This window comes from Nannospalax galili, unplaced genomic scaffold (assembly GCF_000622305.1).
Source record: "Nannospalax galili isolate Female #2095 unplaced genomic scaffold, S.galili_v1.0 scaffold505, whole genome shotgun sequence".
Lineage (NCBI taxonomy): Eukaryota > Metazoa > Chordata > Mammalia > Rodentia > Spalacidae > Nannospalax > Nannospalax galili.
Genome location: NW_008352327.1, coordinates 244,459 through 262,974, shown reverse-complemented (window position 1 = coordinate 262,974; position 18,516 = coordinate 244,459). Strand labels below are relative to the sequence as shown.

Genomic DNA, 18,516 nt, shown 5'->3' with positions numbered 1-18,516 from the left:
AATCCCAGCAAGCAGGAGGCAGAGGCAGGTGGATCTCTGTGACATCAAGGCCAGCCTGGTCTACATGGCGAGTTCCAGGCCAGCTGGGGCTACAGGGAGACCCGGTCTCAAAAAGACCCCCCCCCAAAAAAAAAACCATATTGTACCATATTTTTTAGTTTTCTCCAACAAGAAATGAGACTTCTCTTACTTGAAAAAATAGGGAGAATTCGTGTGATGGGTTTGAAAAGTTGCCAAATCAAGTCACGTAAATCAAAACAGGCTAGTTGAACACACTTTAATCCCAGTAATCTACTTTGGACATTCATAAACTGCTTAATTTCAATGTATTTTTGCTATATTTATTAGATTTTATTTTATGAACAATTTAAAGACAGACATTTTTATAAGCATGTATTTGGTTTTAGAAATAAACTTCTGATCCATAAGCTTATTTGAATCTATAAAAGCCATTAAGAACTATAAACAACTTCTAATATATAAAACATTAAAATAAAAACTAAATTATATCGCTAATATAGTTTTGGACTATATTACTTTTATTGCCTCATTAACAAAGAATTTGCATGTGTTGAAATTCTGAAATGCTGTTACAGTGTGCTTGAAGACCGTTCTCTAGAGCAACACAGTTTGCACTACACCTGGCAGGCAGCAACTGAGGAAAGAAACCTAACGCTAGTTGTGTTGTTTTTTGTTGTTGTCTTTTTGAGATAGGGACTCCCTGTACTCCCAGCTGGCCTGGAACTCACTTTGTAGGTCTAGCTGGGCTTGATCTCATAGAGATCCACCTGCTTCTGCCTTACCACCATGCCCAGCTCAAACCCCACTTTTTAATTTTACTTTTTTGAGAAAGTAAACATTTTATCTGTTTCTCAGACTGGCCTCAAACTCACTATGAAGTGAAGGATGACCTTGAACTTCTGAAGCTCTGGCCTCCACCTGTAGAATGTGGTGCTGGAGATCAAACTCAAGGCTCTGTGTATGCCAGGCAAGCACTCTACCAACTGAGCTTTTTACTTCCAGCCCCTTCATACCAGAGTTCATGTTATTACAACTTTTCGCTTTTGATCTGACTTTTGAACTTTACAGCCGCACATTGGCATTCTATCAGAGAAAACAAAATTCTCTGTGCTGCACCTTACGTTGATACACAATATAACCCATAGTTAAACTTATTTCCAACTTTAACCATTAGTGAATTCATTGAGATTTGTATTATTGACCATAGCATGTAGAATATGCAAATCAACTTTGTTATGTAAGAAAATCCATTTCACGTATTCTCAAGACTCAAAGAACATAACACAATTACGTATTTTATCATTTTATTAGGAATAATTCCAAATGGGTTATGAAGAAAACTTAATTCACTGAATTTGAGGCGTTTTCAAAAAAACTCTTAAGGAAGATATGTTCACCAATAAACAGTAAGATATCAGCAGAACTATCATATACTGGGCAAAAGAGTCAGGTTGATTCCAAAAGCAACATGCAACATAAAAAAGGTAACAATATAAAGGAAGACAATCTGCTGAGCATTAAAAATCATCTCAATAGGAACTCTTTGCAACCAGCAGAGAATTGGCTATCAACTCCAAACCACATTATTACGTTTAGCTGATGGAAATCGGGAGTCAATAATGGAAGAAAAATGGCAAGAAGACTGAATAGTGTTTTGGAGTATGTCCCTGGCTGGTACAAGTAGTATTAGAAAAATCTTTTTTGGCAAGGGGTAGAAATAAATACAAATGGAATGCTACATTTTAAAATCAGCAGACTGTCCTAGGAATGATAAAAGTATCATTAAGTAGCAAGGGAATAACTTTAAAACATTACTGGTGTGGGCTCAAAAAACACTCAAAATGGATTCATTTAAAGGTGTCACAATATCTATGTCCAGGCATTTAGACTTAAGGGAAGTAAAATTAATGGATACTTTTTCCCCAAGAAATTCTTTTAAAACCAAGCATATTGCTAAATAGCAACATGCTTGGTAAACAATAATTGGCAACAAAATAAGTTTTAAACGCTGTAATAGTCTGCCCAAACCTTAGTCCCAGATATCATTTAATAACCAAGATGCAAACTAATTTTGTTGTAATAAGCCTATAGACCAATTCTATCAAACATGTCCTTGGTTAGATATCCAGTTTCGTTTAACGTTTTGAAAGTTCATTTGACAGCCAATCGAGTCCCTCATACAGACCAGTTCCTTGTGTAGCACAAGTGGCTTGGACATACCATGTTCTGTTACGAAGCGACTGAAGTCCTAACTTATCTGCCATTTCACTGATGGCCATGGCATTTGGCAAATCCTGTTTGTTGGCAAAAAGTAGCAGCACTGCATCTTGCAGAGTCCCTCATACAGACCAGTTCCTTGTGTAGCACAAGTGGCTTGGACATACCACTGTGAAGAAAGGACAAGAAAATACTTGATTAACAAGATAACATATAATTACAGTTTTCTAACTTAAGAAATTAAGTCCCTCCCCATAAATGCCCATGGGTACTACTGAGTAAGCAGTTACCATAAATATATACAAATACAGAAACTATAAAACCACAGGAATAAATGTAATTAAGTCATCACCTTACATTTCACAAACGTTTAGTTAAGGCTCTCAGTGACTACAAAGGTCACTCAAAATGATCCTTTAGAAATTTTCTCCCATCTCTTGCTCTTCACCCTACCCCACACTTAAAAAGTCACACATTCATTGGATTCGGCTCATCTTCCCCCCATTCAACCTGCTGCAGAAGAGTCATGGAGAAATTGCAAACAAACTACCCACCTAGTCCTTAAGAGTCCCACTTCATAAAACTAAGCAGAATACTAGCTTAACACCCCTCCCCGACAACACCATCCTTTAAGACAGGGTCTCACTATGTAGTCTTGGCTGGCCTAGAACTCACAGATCACCTGCCTCTGCCTGTCAAGTGCTGGGATTATTATTTAAAAGGGGAGGGGTATTTAAATTTTAAAAATTTTAATTTTTGCAGTGCTAGAGATTATACTCAGGGTCTCATACATGCTAGGAAAATTCTCTGCCATTAGGCCACATTGCTAGTCCAAAGGAATAAATTTCTAAAAAGCATTTGTTGATAGTCTAGAGAAAAACTTTTCAGATAGTTTTACTATCTTTGGCCTCATACATTCCAAAAAGTTCCATGTTTTAAAAGTAAAAATCTTCATTACTTGTATGCAATGCAATACAGTTTTAAGTATCAAAAAACCAAACCCCAAAACACAAAACCCAATCACCTAGAAAACAATTCACCTTTAAGGAATAATTTCTTTTTATTCTTTTTTAATTGACTTGTTTTCTTTCTCCTTAGATAAAAACTTATAAGGCCACTGTAGGTATACCACATTGCCCATTATTTTAGTAACAAATATCCCAGTAACCCAGAATTCAGACCTCTACAGTATTTGAAAAATTTGTATCACTTACAGGTTATCTTGTTTAAATCAGTGTGGCCAACTCAAGCAGGCCATGTAATAGTACCTTCCTTTTGGACAAATTAATGCAATACTGTTGCAAAGTACATGATGTCATTAGTACAGCATTTTTGTTTTTGTTTTTTTTCAGTTGGTTTTCACTACTGTGGTACAATATATATAGATGTACCATATTTTGCTACTACCTCAATCATGGATGTAAAATGATAAGCTATTTGACAGCAGGTACATTTCCTATAATTTTACATTCAAATTTAACTCCAACACATTATCAGTAGAGGTCCCTCCATAAACTTTTGATGTTATTAAGCAAAGAATGCCAGGCGTATCCCTCTGAGGTTAAAGCCAGCCTAGTCTACATAGTGAGTTCCAGGCCAGCTGGCGCTACAGAGAAACCCTGTCTCAAAAAAGAACGAAAAAATAAAAATAAAAAAGCAAAGAGTACTAAATAATATGATCTAATACATAGCTGCTAAATACTGGGCCTTTGGCTGAGGTAGCACATGCCTTGTAAGCCCAGCACTCAGACAAAAGCAGGATTTCCCCAAGTTGAGTGCCAAGATGGGCTGTATAAGACAGACCTGTCTCCAAAAAAGAAAACGAAGTTTGAAATATTTGCCAAGCTGTTCAGTAGCATTGATTGCCCTAATATATGAAAAACTCTGGGTTTAAAACCCAGCACCACAAGATACAATAAAAAAACAAAAAAATCTTAAAAAAATAAAAACTAGAGGCCTATTTGAATGATTTAAAATTTAAGAATGTCAGTAATCTTGACATACTCAATTCTTGGTAATTTTAACATCAATATTGAAGATAAAGTTAATAAAAATCAAATGCAGATATAAAAATCTTTGGATCCGTAAAAGATAATATTAAAAGTTAGAAAATGTTTATTTTTGAGACAAGGTGTCACTATATAGCCCAGGCTGGCCTTGAACTCCGAGATCCCCCAGCGCCTTCTGAGTGCTGGGATTAAAGGTGTGCACCATCACACCCTAGCGTTATCAATGTTTTTAAAGCAAAGTTCAATGCAGTATTTACAGTTTTGAAATAAAGCATGAAGAGTGCTGATTTTTTGTGTTTGTTACATGTTTTCTATAGACCACTATTACTGTATTTTTACAAAGGTCATCATTATCTGTTCAAAGGAGATAATGATTCAACATTTAAACTGAGTATTAGCTTCATAATTATCTGCAACTCCAATAGCAAGGAGGTTCGAGTCATTCTTAAGTACTTACTGTTCTGTTACGAAGAGACTGAAGTCCTAACTTATCTGTCATTTCACTGATGGCCATGGCATTTGGCAAATCCTGTTTGTTGGCAAAAAGCAGCAGCACTGCATCTTGCAGCTCATCCTCCAGAAGCATTTTCTGCAGCACATCTGCTCCTTCCTGAATTCTTTCATGGTCATTACTATCCACCACAAAAATAAGACTTTGTTGGCAAAAAGCAGCAGCACTGCATCTTGCAGCTCATCCTCCAGAAGCTGCAAAGAAAGGCTAAGCCATTAGCAACTGCCAAACCAGAACCTAAACATTGGAATGAATTATTCAAAGTAGTTTTTCTAAATATGCCTTTTATTCAACATTTTAATACCCAACACCAAACACATTTCTCCATGTAAATGTCATGCATTCTTATGACTTAAATGTTACATCCTTCAGTTTTCAAAATAAGAAAAAAATAAGTGATATGCCTTTAAGCAAAGCAAAATTGTTTACTTTTTTTTAGGGAGGGGATTATCTTGAGACAGAGTCTCACTATGTAGCCCAGACTAGCCTCCAAATTAAGATTTTCCTGCCTCTGCTTCCACAGTGCTGAGAATCAGGCCTGTGCCATCCTGCCTGCAGCGACACTGTTTTAAGACCATCATCCTACATATCATTAAGCTGTATCACTCTGAAAGCCTTCATGATTACCCACCCAGGCTCAGGATTGACAAGGACATGAAATACACATTAGAATGGTATCTGTAAGGCCATGACCATATGGTATTCAGTAGCACTAGCATTTAGGTATAATTCTTTTCCAGACTTATCCTTTCTAGTGGAGGAAACATACCAAGAACACATAAAAAAGTTGGTATAAATAAGTAACATTATATAATGTGGATAAACATTGAAACTATTATACTAAGTGAAAGAAGCCAGTTATGAACAACCGCATATTAAATGATTATACTTATATTAATATGTACAATTGACTGTCTGAAGACAGAAAGTGGATGAGTGGTTTGTCAGGTGCCAGAGATGTGGAATGGAGAAGCAGGGAATGGAAAGTAACTACTAAATGGTTCCAGGAGTCTTTTTGAAGGGGGATAGGAAGTGGGTGAAAATTTTCCTAAAACTGTGAGGATGATTATAAAGCTTTGTTAAAGACAAATGACCTGAACATTTTCAGAAAGTGAAATATTTGACATGTGAATTTTATCTCAAAATAGTTATTAATAGAAAAGTAAAGCTAGGTGAGATGACATATCCCTATAACCCCAGGACTCAGAAGGTAGAGAAAGGAAGATGAAGAATTCAAGGCCATCCTTAGCTACATTAAGAAGCCTAGGCTACATAAGATACTTTCAAAACAGAAAAGGAAAGAAGGAAGGAGAGGGAGGGAGGCAGGGAGGGAGGTAGGTTGGTTAGCTGGCTGGCTACACAGAGGTTGATGACTTGGTTAACATGTAATGCAAACTAGCTTTATAGACTGTACTCCAAAGTCATAGAAGCAATGAATAAAAAGTGTGGTTTCTATTTTGTAAATATTTCATGGCTCTAAGTTTGAAACAATGAGGAAGTTCTTCAATAATTTTTTCCTGATGTCAGGATTCTTAACATCATGAATACATAAAAACGTTAGCTCAATAATGGCAAGGCTAAAATAAAATGTCACTGTTAACCAAATGACCACTACTTTTAGGTCCATCTTTATCATGATTGCTATCATAAAGCATTCTTGAAGTAATTATAAGCATACCATACAGAGAAAATGGAACCCAATGACCTTGGGAAAAAGGCATTTCAACCAAGATTGCCACAAACAAAACAAACCACCTAAATTTTATGTTTGTAAAATAAAGGCTGGGCTAAATTAGACTTCTTTAACTACATACATGCATCAAAACCACAGAAAATTCTAAAAACAACCTGCAGCTTCTAACTTTCTGAAATCATTACTCTTCCATGTAATTTTTTTAATTAAAAAATTTTTCTGCCGGGCATGGTGGTGCACACCTTTAATCCCAGCACTTGGGAGGCAGAGGTAGGTGGATCTCTGTGAGTTCCAAGGCCAGCCTGGTCTACATAGTGAGTTCCAGGTCAGCTGGGGCTACAGGGAGACCCTGTCTCAAAAAGACCAAAAAAAAAAAAAAAAAAATTTCTGGGCACAGTAGGGCATGCCTTTAAACCTAGGACTTGGGATTAAAGGTATGTACGATTTGGGGTTAAAGGTGTGTACCACCACATCAGGTTTCTGTGCATTCTTAGGAGCCCACGAATAGTAACATTTTTCTATTTATTTCTACCTCTAAAAACTAACAACCACTAACAATACCCCCAAACACATCTTGAAAATGATCAACTTGAAGTACATACTTACCATTTTCTGCAGTACATCTGCTCCTTCCTGAATTCTTTCACGATCATTACTATCCACCACAAAAATAAGACCCTGGGGAAAATTGTTTTCAATAAATTACAACAGTTAAACTTAAAGGTCACACTAAATGTAAACTATATTAGCAAAAAATTATGGAAAGTTAAGACACTGACAGAAAATATCTTATTAAAAACAAAACAAAGCCAAGTGTGGTAGCACATGCCTTAAAATCCCATCACTCAGGAAGCAGAGGCAGGTGGATCTCTGTGAGATCAAGGCCAGTTTGGTCTACATAGTGAGGTCCAGACCAGTTGGGGCTACAAAGAGACCCTGTCTCAAAACAACAAACAAACATGCAGGGAGCAAATATTGAAAACTGATTTAAGCACTATATGACTTTAACTTACAATTTGTTAATTCACGTCCAAAATAATTCTTATTACCTAACAACTGCTTTTCTCAAGTATACTAAGAAAACCAAATGCTATCCTGTTCTTTTCCCTACCATACTTAAATACAAGAAAATATAAGTAGCAAAAGAGCTACAGTCTGGAGACCTAGCTCAGCTGGTAGAATGCCTGGCTTCGTGAAGGAAGCCCTGGGCTTGTGCTCCAAACTGGGTGTGGTGGAGCACATCTGTTTGATCCTAATATTCAGGAGGTGGAGGCAGGAGGAGCACAAGTTCCAGACATCCTCAACTGTATAGTGACTTCCAGAGCTGCAAGAGACCCTATCTCAAAAGAAAACAAACACTACAATGTGAAGACAAAAAGGAAAAATAATTAAGGATCCAATAAAATCATAAACTATGGAATTTATGCATGCAGTAAAAGGCGTGTATAAGGCAGTCATTGTAGCACACGTCTTTAATCCCAGGAGGCAGAGGTAGGCCATCTAGAGTTACATAATGAGACTCTGTCTCAACATACCACACACACACACGGGCATGTATAAGAAAAGAGGATGCACGTCTAATAGTTTTTTATATCCTTCACCATGAAAAGAAAAAAGTGCTGTTCTAAAATGTGGCTTGTGAACAATACAACCAGAAGGAAGCCCTAAGCAAATTATCTCATGAAAATTATAAATTATTTTTTTATTTTGTTTTGTTTTTTTGATACCAGGTCTCTCTGTAGCTCCAGTTGGTCTGAACCAAAACTCTATATGTAAGACCAGGCTGGCCTTGATCTCAAGAGATCTGCCTGCCTCTGCCTCCTGAGTACTGGGATTAAAGGTATGTGCCACATCCGGCCTCAAGTAAATTCCTAACAAAAAAGCAGGTATAAGACTTTTAAAAGATATTCATGGGCTGGAGAGATGGCTCAGCGGTTAAGAGCACTGACTGCTCTTGCAGAGGACCCGGGTTCGATTCCCAGCACCCACATGGCAGCTACGAACCGTCCTTAACTCCAGTTCCAGGGGAATCCAAAGCCCTCTTCTGACCTCCACAGCATTGCACGACATGGGTGCATTCAAATACATGTAGGCAATACACTCATACACATAATAAATAAAATATTTTTAAAAAGACATTCACAGTCGGGTGTGGTGGCACATGCTTTTAATCCCAGCACTTGGTGAGTTCCAGGACAGCTGGGGCTACAGGGAGACCCTGTCTCAAAAAGACAAAAAAAAAAAAAAAGATATTCACAAATAATACAATTCTACAAAAGAAGTGGCACTGGCAAATAATTTAAGACTTCTAAAGTGTTCAAGTTGGCACAGTATGAAATTCTCAGGTAGTAAAACAGTAACAAACTACAGCTTTGTTAAGTTTATTCCTATTGCACTAAAATGATTGGTTAAATATTCTTTCCACAATCTGACCCTTACAGAACTTTTGACCCCGTAACAGACTGTCTTGCTCTTCACTTACTTAAACAGCTAGAGTAAAGCAGACAGCAATGGACAATTCATCATGTTCTCTCACTCCTGAGCATCATCATAGCACTGGGTTCACCAAGAGCACCTAAAGCCTAGTTTTTGCTTCAATCTTTAATAAGTTCCTTAGTTTAACAAATTGCAAGTCTATGTCCATTATTTCTACTGAGAATTATTAAACTCAGTATCTTTTGAAAAAATCTGTAGTGTTTTGCAAGGAATATAATGGAGTATAAAGTTTAAATAGACCTCAGGCATAATTATTATGTATATCTTATTTTTTGATAATGCATACCTATAATTCCAGCACTCAGGCTGGGCAAGAGGAGTGTTAGTTCTGAGGCCAGACTAAGCTACATAGCAAGACAGTGAGGAGGGGAGAAGTATGAATGAATGAGAATATTAGACTAGAATAGTTGTTCTCACCAGGGGGTAATTTTGCCCCTAGGGAATTCTGTGCAAGCGTACAAGCATGTTTAGTTCTCACAACTTAATGGGAAGGGAGGACTGCTACTGACATGTAGTGTAAGGATGCCATTAAACATCCTTCAATCCAAGACAGCCCTTCCCAAGGTCCAACCAACAATGTCAACAGAAGTGCTGTTATAGGAAGCCAAACTAGCAAAGTCAGCACACGAGGACTGGCTAGAAGTACAAAACCTCAGGAATGAATCAACGTGTATTTTTAACAGATACTCAGGTGATTCACATGCACATTAAAGTGCTAGAAACAGTAATGATCATTGGCTTACCTACCCAAAGATTCTAATTCAAATGGTTTTGAGCTATGATTGGATTTTTGTCTTTCTGGCAATTCCTAATCTATGGGCTCACTAAGGATGGAATATGTAAGGCTATCCTACATGGTAACACAAAAACAGCTTATCAGTCAACATAGCAGACTCATCTTAACTGGACTAAATGAAGCTCTACCATTGTCTTAGATGCATTGAAGGTTACTAGAACAGAAGGTTATATGAAGAACAATTGATAAGATACCTAATTCACTCGAGACCTCACTGTTTCCAATCCAAAGTCTCACTGGAATAGCTATCAATTCTTCTATACTATGTACTTTAATTTTCAAAGACATGAGTCTTCTAAAGAATGAGACTGAAGATGAGGCAAATGCAAACTCAAGAGTAAACACTAGATATTAACATAAAATTTAGAATATGAAATCTAAAAGGAAAAATTATAAAACATATGGCATGTCTTACCTGGGTATTCTGGAAATAATGCCTCCAGAGAGGCCTAATTTTATCTTGACCACCAACATCCCATACTGTGAAGCAAATGTTTTTATACTCTACTGTTTCCACATTAAAACCTACAAGAAAAAATGAAAATGACAACGGTACACAATAAAGCATCAAGAAAATAAAACCCTTATTGTGGAATTCTCTTGGAAGCCTTTTTAAAGTTTTAGTAATATCTTCCCCAAGTTAACAAAACTTCAAAATCATCTATAAATTTTCTTACCAATGGTAGGAATGGTTGTAACTATCTCCCCTAATTTCAGTTTATACAGAATTGTCGTCTTGCCAGCAGCATCCAATCCAACTAGAAGAAGATAACCACAGATTAAAATCAAGTTTACATACAGAAATAATTCAACAATAATTTAGTTTCAAAGCAAAAGTTGTCTGTTTAGGGGAAGGAAAAAATATTAACTGGTGCACAAATGAGTTAAAATGAAATTATCTGATATCTCACTTCCACAGTCAACACTTCCTACATGTATGCCTTTCCACTTTGCCTTTTAGACCTTAACAGAGAAAAGAGTAGTTTCTAGCAGACTCTGGATCTAATCTCTAGCCTTGCTGTGCCACAAACTATCATAGTGCCTTCTTTTTGAGACAAGGTCTCATGTACCCCAAGCTAGCTTCAAATTTGCTATGAAAATGAGATGACCTTCAACTTAATTTTTTAAAATTTATTTTTATGTTACGTGTAGGAGTGTTTTGCCTGCATGTAAGTGCACCTGTGTCATGTCATGCAGAGCTTGCTGAGGCCAGAAGAGGGAGTTTGATCCCCTAGAACTGGACTTAAGGACCTTTGTTAGCTACCATGTGGGTGCTGGGAATCGAACCTGGAACTTCTGGAGAACAGGCAGTTCTCTTAATCACTGAGCCATCTCTCCAGCTCAAACCTTCAACTTTTGATTCTATGCCTCTACCTCCCCAAGTGCTAGTCTAATGCAGGATATAGGCAAGCTGGTTTTATGCCTGCTGGGAATCAAAGAAGCCAGTACACCAATAAGCTATATCCCCAGCCCCCAAATTAATTCTTCATTTACTATTTACACAGCAACATCTGAATAAAAGCTCTTTATGCTAAGGAGAAAACACATACCTATGTCCTAGTCTCCTTATGAAGTTAAGACTACTTCTGTCCCAACCTAAATCCATTTCAATATCAAGTAAGACTTAAAGTCATACAGATCTGTGTTGTAAAGTGGTTCTGATATTTTTTTCTCCAACTCTTAATTTTGTGGGGTTTTTTTGTTTTCTAAGACACTATCTCATGTAGCTTAGCCTGGCCTCAAACTCACTGTAGCCAGGATGGCCTTGATATCCAGATCCTTTTGCCACCACCTCTCAAGTGCTGGGATTACAGGCATGTGGCAACACACATGGCTAAATAATATCTTAATTCTCAAAAGGATTCATTTGAGGCACAGATGGGTAGGGAGGAATATGCTTGTTTGTGTGCAAGTCTGTATTAGAACATGATAAGCCTCTTTACTACCGTTGAGGGTGAAGAGCAAATTAAAGACCTTTTGAATACCTGTTCAATTTCTATGATTTTGGGGACATTTCTAATTATAATAAAATGTAGTATATCCATACAATCAAGTTACCATTTGGGCACAAAATGACATACAGTACTAATACATGCTATATGAACTTTGCAAACATTATGCCAAGTGAAAATGCCAGACATAAAAAAAGCCATGAAGAATTCAAGGCCAGCCTGAGTTCCATGTCAGCTGTGGCCACAGGTCAAAAAAGACCAAAAAAAGAAAAAAAGAAAGCAGATTAGTGGTTGCTGTGAAATTAGTGGTTGCCGCCAATAGGGAAAAAGGGAAATGGGAGTGACTGCTAAAGTTACGGGGTTTGTCTTTTGGGATAATGAAAAAATTCTACAATTGGACAGTATTAACTGATAAACAACTTTGTAAATACATAGAAATTGTACTTTAGGAGTGACTTAAAAACTTTTATTATCTTATTTAATTATTGTGTTTGTATGTGGGGGGAAGGATCGGTTATATGCAGGCCACAACACTACTTGGAGGTGTAAAACTCACAGGAGTCCGTTCTCTCCTTCCACCATACTGAATCTCAGGGATTGAACTCAGGTCATCAGGCTTGGTATCAAGGGCCTTTACCTGCTGAGCCATCCCGCTAGCCCAGATGTGACCTATGGTTTATGAAAGTATACTCTATTTACAAAACTTAGCAAGAACAAGAACCACCTAGCTGGGCACTGGTGTAATTCAGGCACTTGGGAGATGGAGGCAGAGGATCTGAAATTCAAGGCCAACCTCAGTATATGAGATCCTGTTTCACAAACAACAAAACCCACTGTCACAAAACCCAATTCTGATGCCAGAGCTCTCAAATAGTACTTATACTGTCATCTTACCTTTAAGAAGACTTAATAATTTTGGATCTTAATATTTTATCTAATTCCTCACAAGTTTGACCAAGCACAAAGAACACTCATACATATTAAATAAATACATTTTAAAAACTTATCAAAGGCTAGCAATTATGTTTGCAACTAAGAGCATACGAAAGTACTTCTAATATATTAAGAAAGAGAACACAAAATATCCCAACAATTTTAGAGGAACAAAATTTTCTAAAAAGTTGAGAATAGCCGGGCGTGGTGGCGCAAGCCTTTAATCCCAGCACTTGGGAGGCAGAGGCAGGCAGATCTCCGTGAGTTCAAGGCCAGCCTAATCTACATAGTAAATTCCAGGACAGCTGGGGCTACAGGGAGACCCTGTCTCAAAAAGACTCCCCCCCTCCAAAAAAAAAGTTGAGAATAAATACAACAAAGTTAAGGGCTGGAGAGAAGCTCAGTGATTAAGAGCACTTGCTATTCTTCCAGAGGAGCCGGGTTCAGTTCCCTGCACCCACATCTGGCTGTTCACAACCACTTGTAACTTCAGCTCTAGGGGATCCAAGGCCCTCTTCCAGCTTCCACAAGCACAGCATACACTGTCCCCCCCCCACACTCAGGTGTACACACATACACATGAAATAAAAATTTTAAAAATACTTAAATGTGCTGGGCATGGTGGCGCACACCTTAAATCCCAGCACTTGGGAGGCAGAGGCAGGAGGATCTTTTTGAGTTCAAGTTATTTTGATATATCACAGTGAAAGATTTATCGTCCTCTTTTTTTTTTTTTTTTTTTTTTAAAAAAAAAAAAAAAAAAAAAAAAAAAAAAAAAAAAAAAAAAACACTTAAATGTAACATGGTAGTAATAGTCCAGTGGGAGAAATACAGATAGTTATCACTATTTTTTCATGTCTAAATTTCACAAAAAGGACTTCAAACACCACCTATTTTTAAAAATTAGCAAGTAGATGATCCTTGCAGTTATTCAGGAGATGGGTCAGAAATTCCAGGTCATTAAACTACAAAATAAGCCAGTCAGCCTGGGCTACATGAGACCCTGCCATTAAAAAAAAAAAAGGATCTTTCTTCTTAAACTTCTTTAGTCCCCAAAATACTGCAGCAACAGAAGAGACTATACTGGTATTCTGCGAAAAGACTTCCAGGGCCAGCATGATGGCTCTGTGGGTAAAAACACTTTATCCCTGAAACCATATAAAGGTGGGAGGAGAGAACTGACTCCACAAAGTTGTCTTCTGACCTCCACAATGAAGTTAAAATTTTTTTAACTTCCAGAAAGTTAACTTGTCTTTTAAATAGGCAAGAACTCTCAAATTTAAGGAAAATAGGTTAGAATTGGTAATTCCTCTATAAAATAAATTTGTAATTTTGGATATAAAATTTAAGTATTTGTTTATCAAAAGTACACCTATCATAGACCAAGACATGGATCTACCTTACTGTGCTGGATAGCTTTGGTTGTCAACTTGACACACCTGGGTAGATTGTCTTCATTGGGCTGGCCTGTGGCCTAGTCTGTGGAAGGGCCCAGCCCGCCATGGCAGTGCCACCCCCGGGCAGGTGGTCCTATATTGTATTAGAAAGTAAGTTGACTACCTGCCAGGGGAGAAAGCCAGTAAGCAGCTATCCTCCATGATCTGTGCTCCAGGTTCCTGTCCTGAGTTCCTACCTTGGGTTCCCTCAGCGATGAACTGTGACCAGGGAGATGTAAGATAAAATAAACCTTTTCCTTCCCAAGTTGGTTTCAGTCAGTTTTTATCACAGCAATTCAAAGTAACTAGAACACTTACAATGCAGGATCATACTTTTCTAATTCTGGCTATATGAGAGAAAAATCTTAAGGAGGAAACTAGTCCTTGATTTTAAATTTAGTGTTATTCACATGAGTAATTTCCCCTTATAAGTAACTACTACATTTCTGTGACTCAATAGTCCAGAAGATATTAAATTCAATATATTGTATTGGCTATTTACTTACTAGTTTTTTGGGGGGCGGGGGGTTGTTTTTTGTGGGGTTTTTTTTGGGGTCTTTTGATGACGGGGCCTCCCTACGCCCCCGGTTGCCCGGTTACTATGTAGCCCGGGCTGGCTTTAACCCCACAGCGTCCCGCCTGCCTCTGCCTCCTGAGTGCTGGGATTAAAGGCATGAGCCACCATGCCTGGCTCTACTTACTGGTTTTTTGAGACAGAATCTTGCAAGGCTTGCTAGCCTTGGGATCCTGCTGCTTCAGCCTCCTCAGTGCTGAGGTTACAGGCATGCACAATTTTAATTACAGTTAACTATCAGCCATCTTTCAACATCTTTTCAAATTACAATAGTTGGGAAAACCAGACACACTGGCTGTCTCCTAAAACACTTTAAATCAGTGGTCTACGGCTACAAGATAGCCCAGTAGTAGTGTATGTGTTCAGCACTCAAGAGACCCCATTCGATCCCCACCACCAAATACATTAAATGAATATGTAAATAAAGTCTGAAAGCTACTGGCTCAAGAAACAATACATTTTATCTAAACCTGATAAAGGAAATCTGAGCCTACTAATGAATACAGAAAAAAACAATTATGGGCTGGGGTAGAGTACTTGCCTGGCATGCACAAGACCTTGGGTTCCATTCCCAGGACCACCAAAAAATGCATGTGCAAACGCAAACGCAAGCAAACACACACACACACACACACACACAGCAGCAGCAGCAGCAGCACAACATTTACTGGTCATCCTAACAGTTGAGTGGGGCAGATAACTTAAAAGCAATCTAGTATTTATGATGTCAATCACTCATAAAGCCACAAAGGAAAAAAACCTAAGAATTATCAAACTTCCAAACTACTTCATTCCCTGTTCATGCATATACACCTGAAATTTATACTTCCTCTGATGCATTACTATAAAAGTTGATTTTGCCAGGTGTGGTGGTGCACGCCTTTAATCCCAGCACTCGGGAGAGCACTTGGGAGGCAGAGGCAGGCAGATCTCTGTGAGTTCAAGGCCAGCCTGGTCTACGTAGTTCCAGGACAGCTGGGGCTACAGGGAGACCCTGTCTCAAAAAGAAAAAAAAAAAAAAAAAAAAAAAAAAAAAAAAATTGATTTCCTAACTGGAATGCTATTAACCAAAGAAAACTGAATACTTCTAAATTAAAGTGCAAAACAAGAACAGCAAACCTGAGTGATCAAATATTTAACAAGGGTAATCCCAAATCATGACTCTTATCCTGTGCATAAATGCAGCAAGTTAAATACCTGTGCACTTCCGTTTTCTTCCAACCACTATATGGGATGGAAAAGAAAGTTACTCAAACATAGTAAATAAAGTGCTTCAAGCATCAGTCTACCTTTCTCCCTCTATCACTTTAGCCCTCCAAGACTGCGGAGATGAAGAACAGTACTCATTTGCAGTGAATTGTACCTTAAAAGACTAATAATACTACATTTTTCAGGAACGCCATCTTATACTGGTTAATCTCTAAGAAACAGGTTGGAAATTCAGGGTCCAAAGTACTCCCTTTGACTTCAAATCCTTTTTCATACTGCCAATTTCAGTGACTTAAGGCTCCAGTAACATGCTTCCCCTCCTAAAATAATTGTCCTCTTCATAAAGGCTATCTAAGAAACTGTGAAAAAGAAAACGTTTTCACTTATCTTTGTGAATGAATCATGAACAATTAAGTTTTCAGGATTGTAAAGAAACTGAACAAAGAGAGGGGTACAATAATCAAATTGTATATTCATACTCAAATTTGGCAGTATTACAGAACTTGCTTTTGAAGCATCCCATGGTATCAAGATAATCCTTTTCTCCTCACTCCCAACAAGTGTCAATGTTCAAGAGGCTTTCTAAAAGACATTATTCAGGCCCACGGAATAATGGGGTATATTGGAGTATAGTGAGAAGGGATCCCTTACTTTGCGCAAGCGATGGCGTTAGATCTACCGGCAATGAAACCGGCCACCCAGCGAAATCTCCTTTTTAAACAGACTACCCCTGAAACCAAGCGTTATGATGTTCATTTCAGCTTAGGCGCTTACACCTAACCAGTTTTAGGCTAGCTGGGCAAAAATTACTTTGAAAAAACAAAGATAATAAACCAAACGAGTTCAGGGTTCTTGTAAGAACCTGAAAGACAGACGCACGATAAACTCCGTTCCTACGGAATGAGCTTAAACAATAAAGAGCAAATGAAGCCGAATTCAGTGCAAGGCAAAGTTTAGCGGAATGAGCGCAGAGGACTCCGGACTTCTCAAACCTTGGGTGCTCCTTTGCCACGATAGTGGGCCCGGTCACTTCCTGCCCCAGGCGGCTCCGGACAGAGCTCGCATACCAGTGGTGCGTGCACAGGGCGTACATCGAGCTGAGGGGGAGGAGAAGGCTAGAATCGCCCTGCCTCCCTCCGGACCGCTGCCCAGGGCCAGGAGAGTGCGCCCTCAGGACGGGCCTCGCCGACGCGGGCTAACCCCACCTCTCCGCCCCATCCTGCCAGGCTTTGTGTTCACGCAGGGAGGGAAAGCCGGGCAGAGCGCCGCGTGGGGGTTGGAGGGGTGGCTGGCGCGGCCCCTTAAGAGGACACCGCACACCCATTGTTCCCCCGAGGGCTCTTCACGACTCCGCGGCTGCCACCCCGCCTCCTCCAGGGCCGGGGAAGGCAGGGAGACCCGGCCTCCCCGGACACCACCCAGCCCGACTCCCGCCCCTCACTCACCCATCAAAATGCGCATCTGCTTCTTGCCGAAGAGGCGGGAGAACAGAGAGGAGATGGTGAGGCCCATGGCAGTACTGGCAATGGTGTCGGACACACGGGGTCGGGGGCGTCCTCGGGCCTCCTAGGTCCGGCTCACCACAAACGGGCGGAGGAGCGAGGGCTGAAGGAGGGCCGCTGGCTGGCCGGCGCGTCGGCGAGGCTGCAGGACACGACGGAACCGGACGGGGACCTGCTCGGCGACTGGCGCGGCAGCTCCGGCTCGGCGTTAAGTGTTCGGCTGTGCCACGTCACACGGCGGCCGCAGAGACTCTGGCGGCGGCCCGCCCGCTCCAACGCGGACAGAATCGCGTCACCGCCGCCCCACCCCCCTGCGCTGCCGACGCCGCCCGCGCCACGGCGCTTGCGCGCGCAGGGCCCCAGCCAGCTGCACGGACCTGCGACCTACCGGACGTGGAGCAGGCGAGGACGGTTGGCTCATGCGTACTGGAGGGCAGGCCCACTCCCATGATGCCTTGCTCCACCTCTTCCATCCCGGCTCACAGGAGACGCTTCCGCCTGAGTGGTGGCGGTGGAGGGGTTGTGGCGCTCGCTTCCGGGCAGGCCCACTCCCATGATGCCTTGCTCCACTTCTTCCATCCGGCTCACAGGAGACGCTTCCGCCTGAGTGGTGGCGGTGGAGGGGTTGTGGCGCTCGCTTCCGGGCAGGCGAGGTGTGCATTATGGCTTAAAGAGTGACGTTGTACTCACTGCCTTTTGCATTGTGGGTTAAGGAGTGCGGATGTTCTCACCTGTCTTTGGGTGACTTCCTCCTTCCGCGGGTACACGTTTTCTGCCCGCCACCAGAGGCTTGTGCCACAAAGTAGAAACGTAGAAGTCTCTGTTTTGAATATTTTTCCAGGCTCGGTGGCGAGATAGGCTGAGACGGATTTCAAGGAAAATATCTTAGTAACACCGGCCAGTCGCAGCTGGGCAAGCCGGGGTAGAACCAACGACAACCTGCAGAACAAAGGGAGTTACTTACTTTTATAGACTTTTTTCCTTTGTGCTTTTGTAGGGCTGAGTTGGGCAGTTTAATGAAAGGTCCATGTAGGATATAGGCGTGCCTGCTCTGCACAGGTGCAGCATCTCATTGACCTTTCCCTTTCCGGAGATAAAGGATTACAAACAGACCTGCTGGCAGAGCAAAGGTGGCAGAGTGTAAGGCTCCAACGCCAGCTTGTACTG

At 40.2% G+C, this 18,516-nt stretch overlaps 1 protein-coding gene across 1 annotated transcript; it reads right to left on the bottom strand.

Moving 5' to 3' along the window:
• Nucleotides 1-1,308: 1,308 nt before the first annotated feature.
• On the bottom strand, nt 1,309-17,627 carry Arf4 (ADP ribosylation factor 4). Its single transcript, XM_008849282.2, has 6 exons — nt 17,293-17,627; nt 10,421-10,501; nt 10,159-10,268; nt 7,058-7,129; nt 4,902-4,952; nt 1,309-2,318 (listed from the first exon to the last, which is right to left on the bottom strand). Exons 1-6 carry the CDS (start codon nt 17,357-17,359, stop codon nt 2,157-2,159), a joined length of 543 nt encoding a protein of 180 aa, XP_008847504.1. The 5' UTR covers nt 17,360-17,627; the 3' UTR covers nt 1,309-2,156.
• Nucleotides 17,628-18,516: the final 889 nt, after the last annotated feature.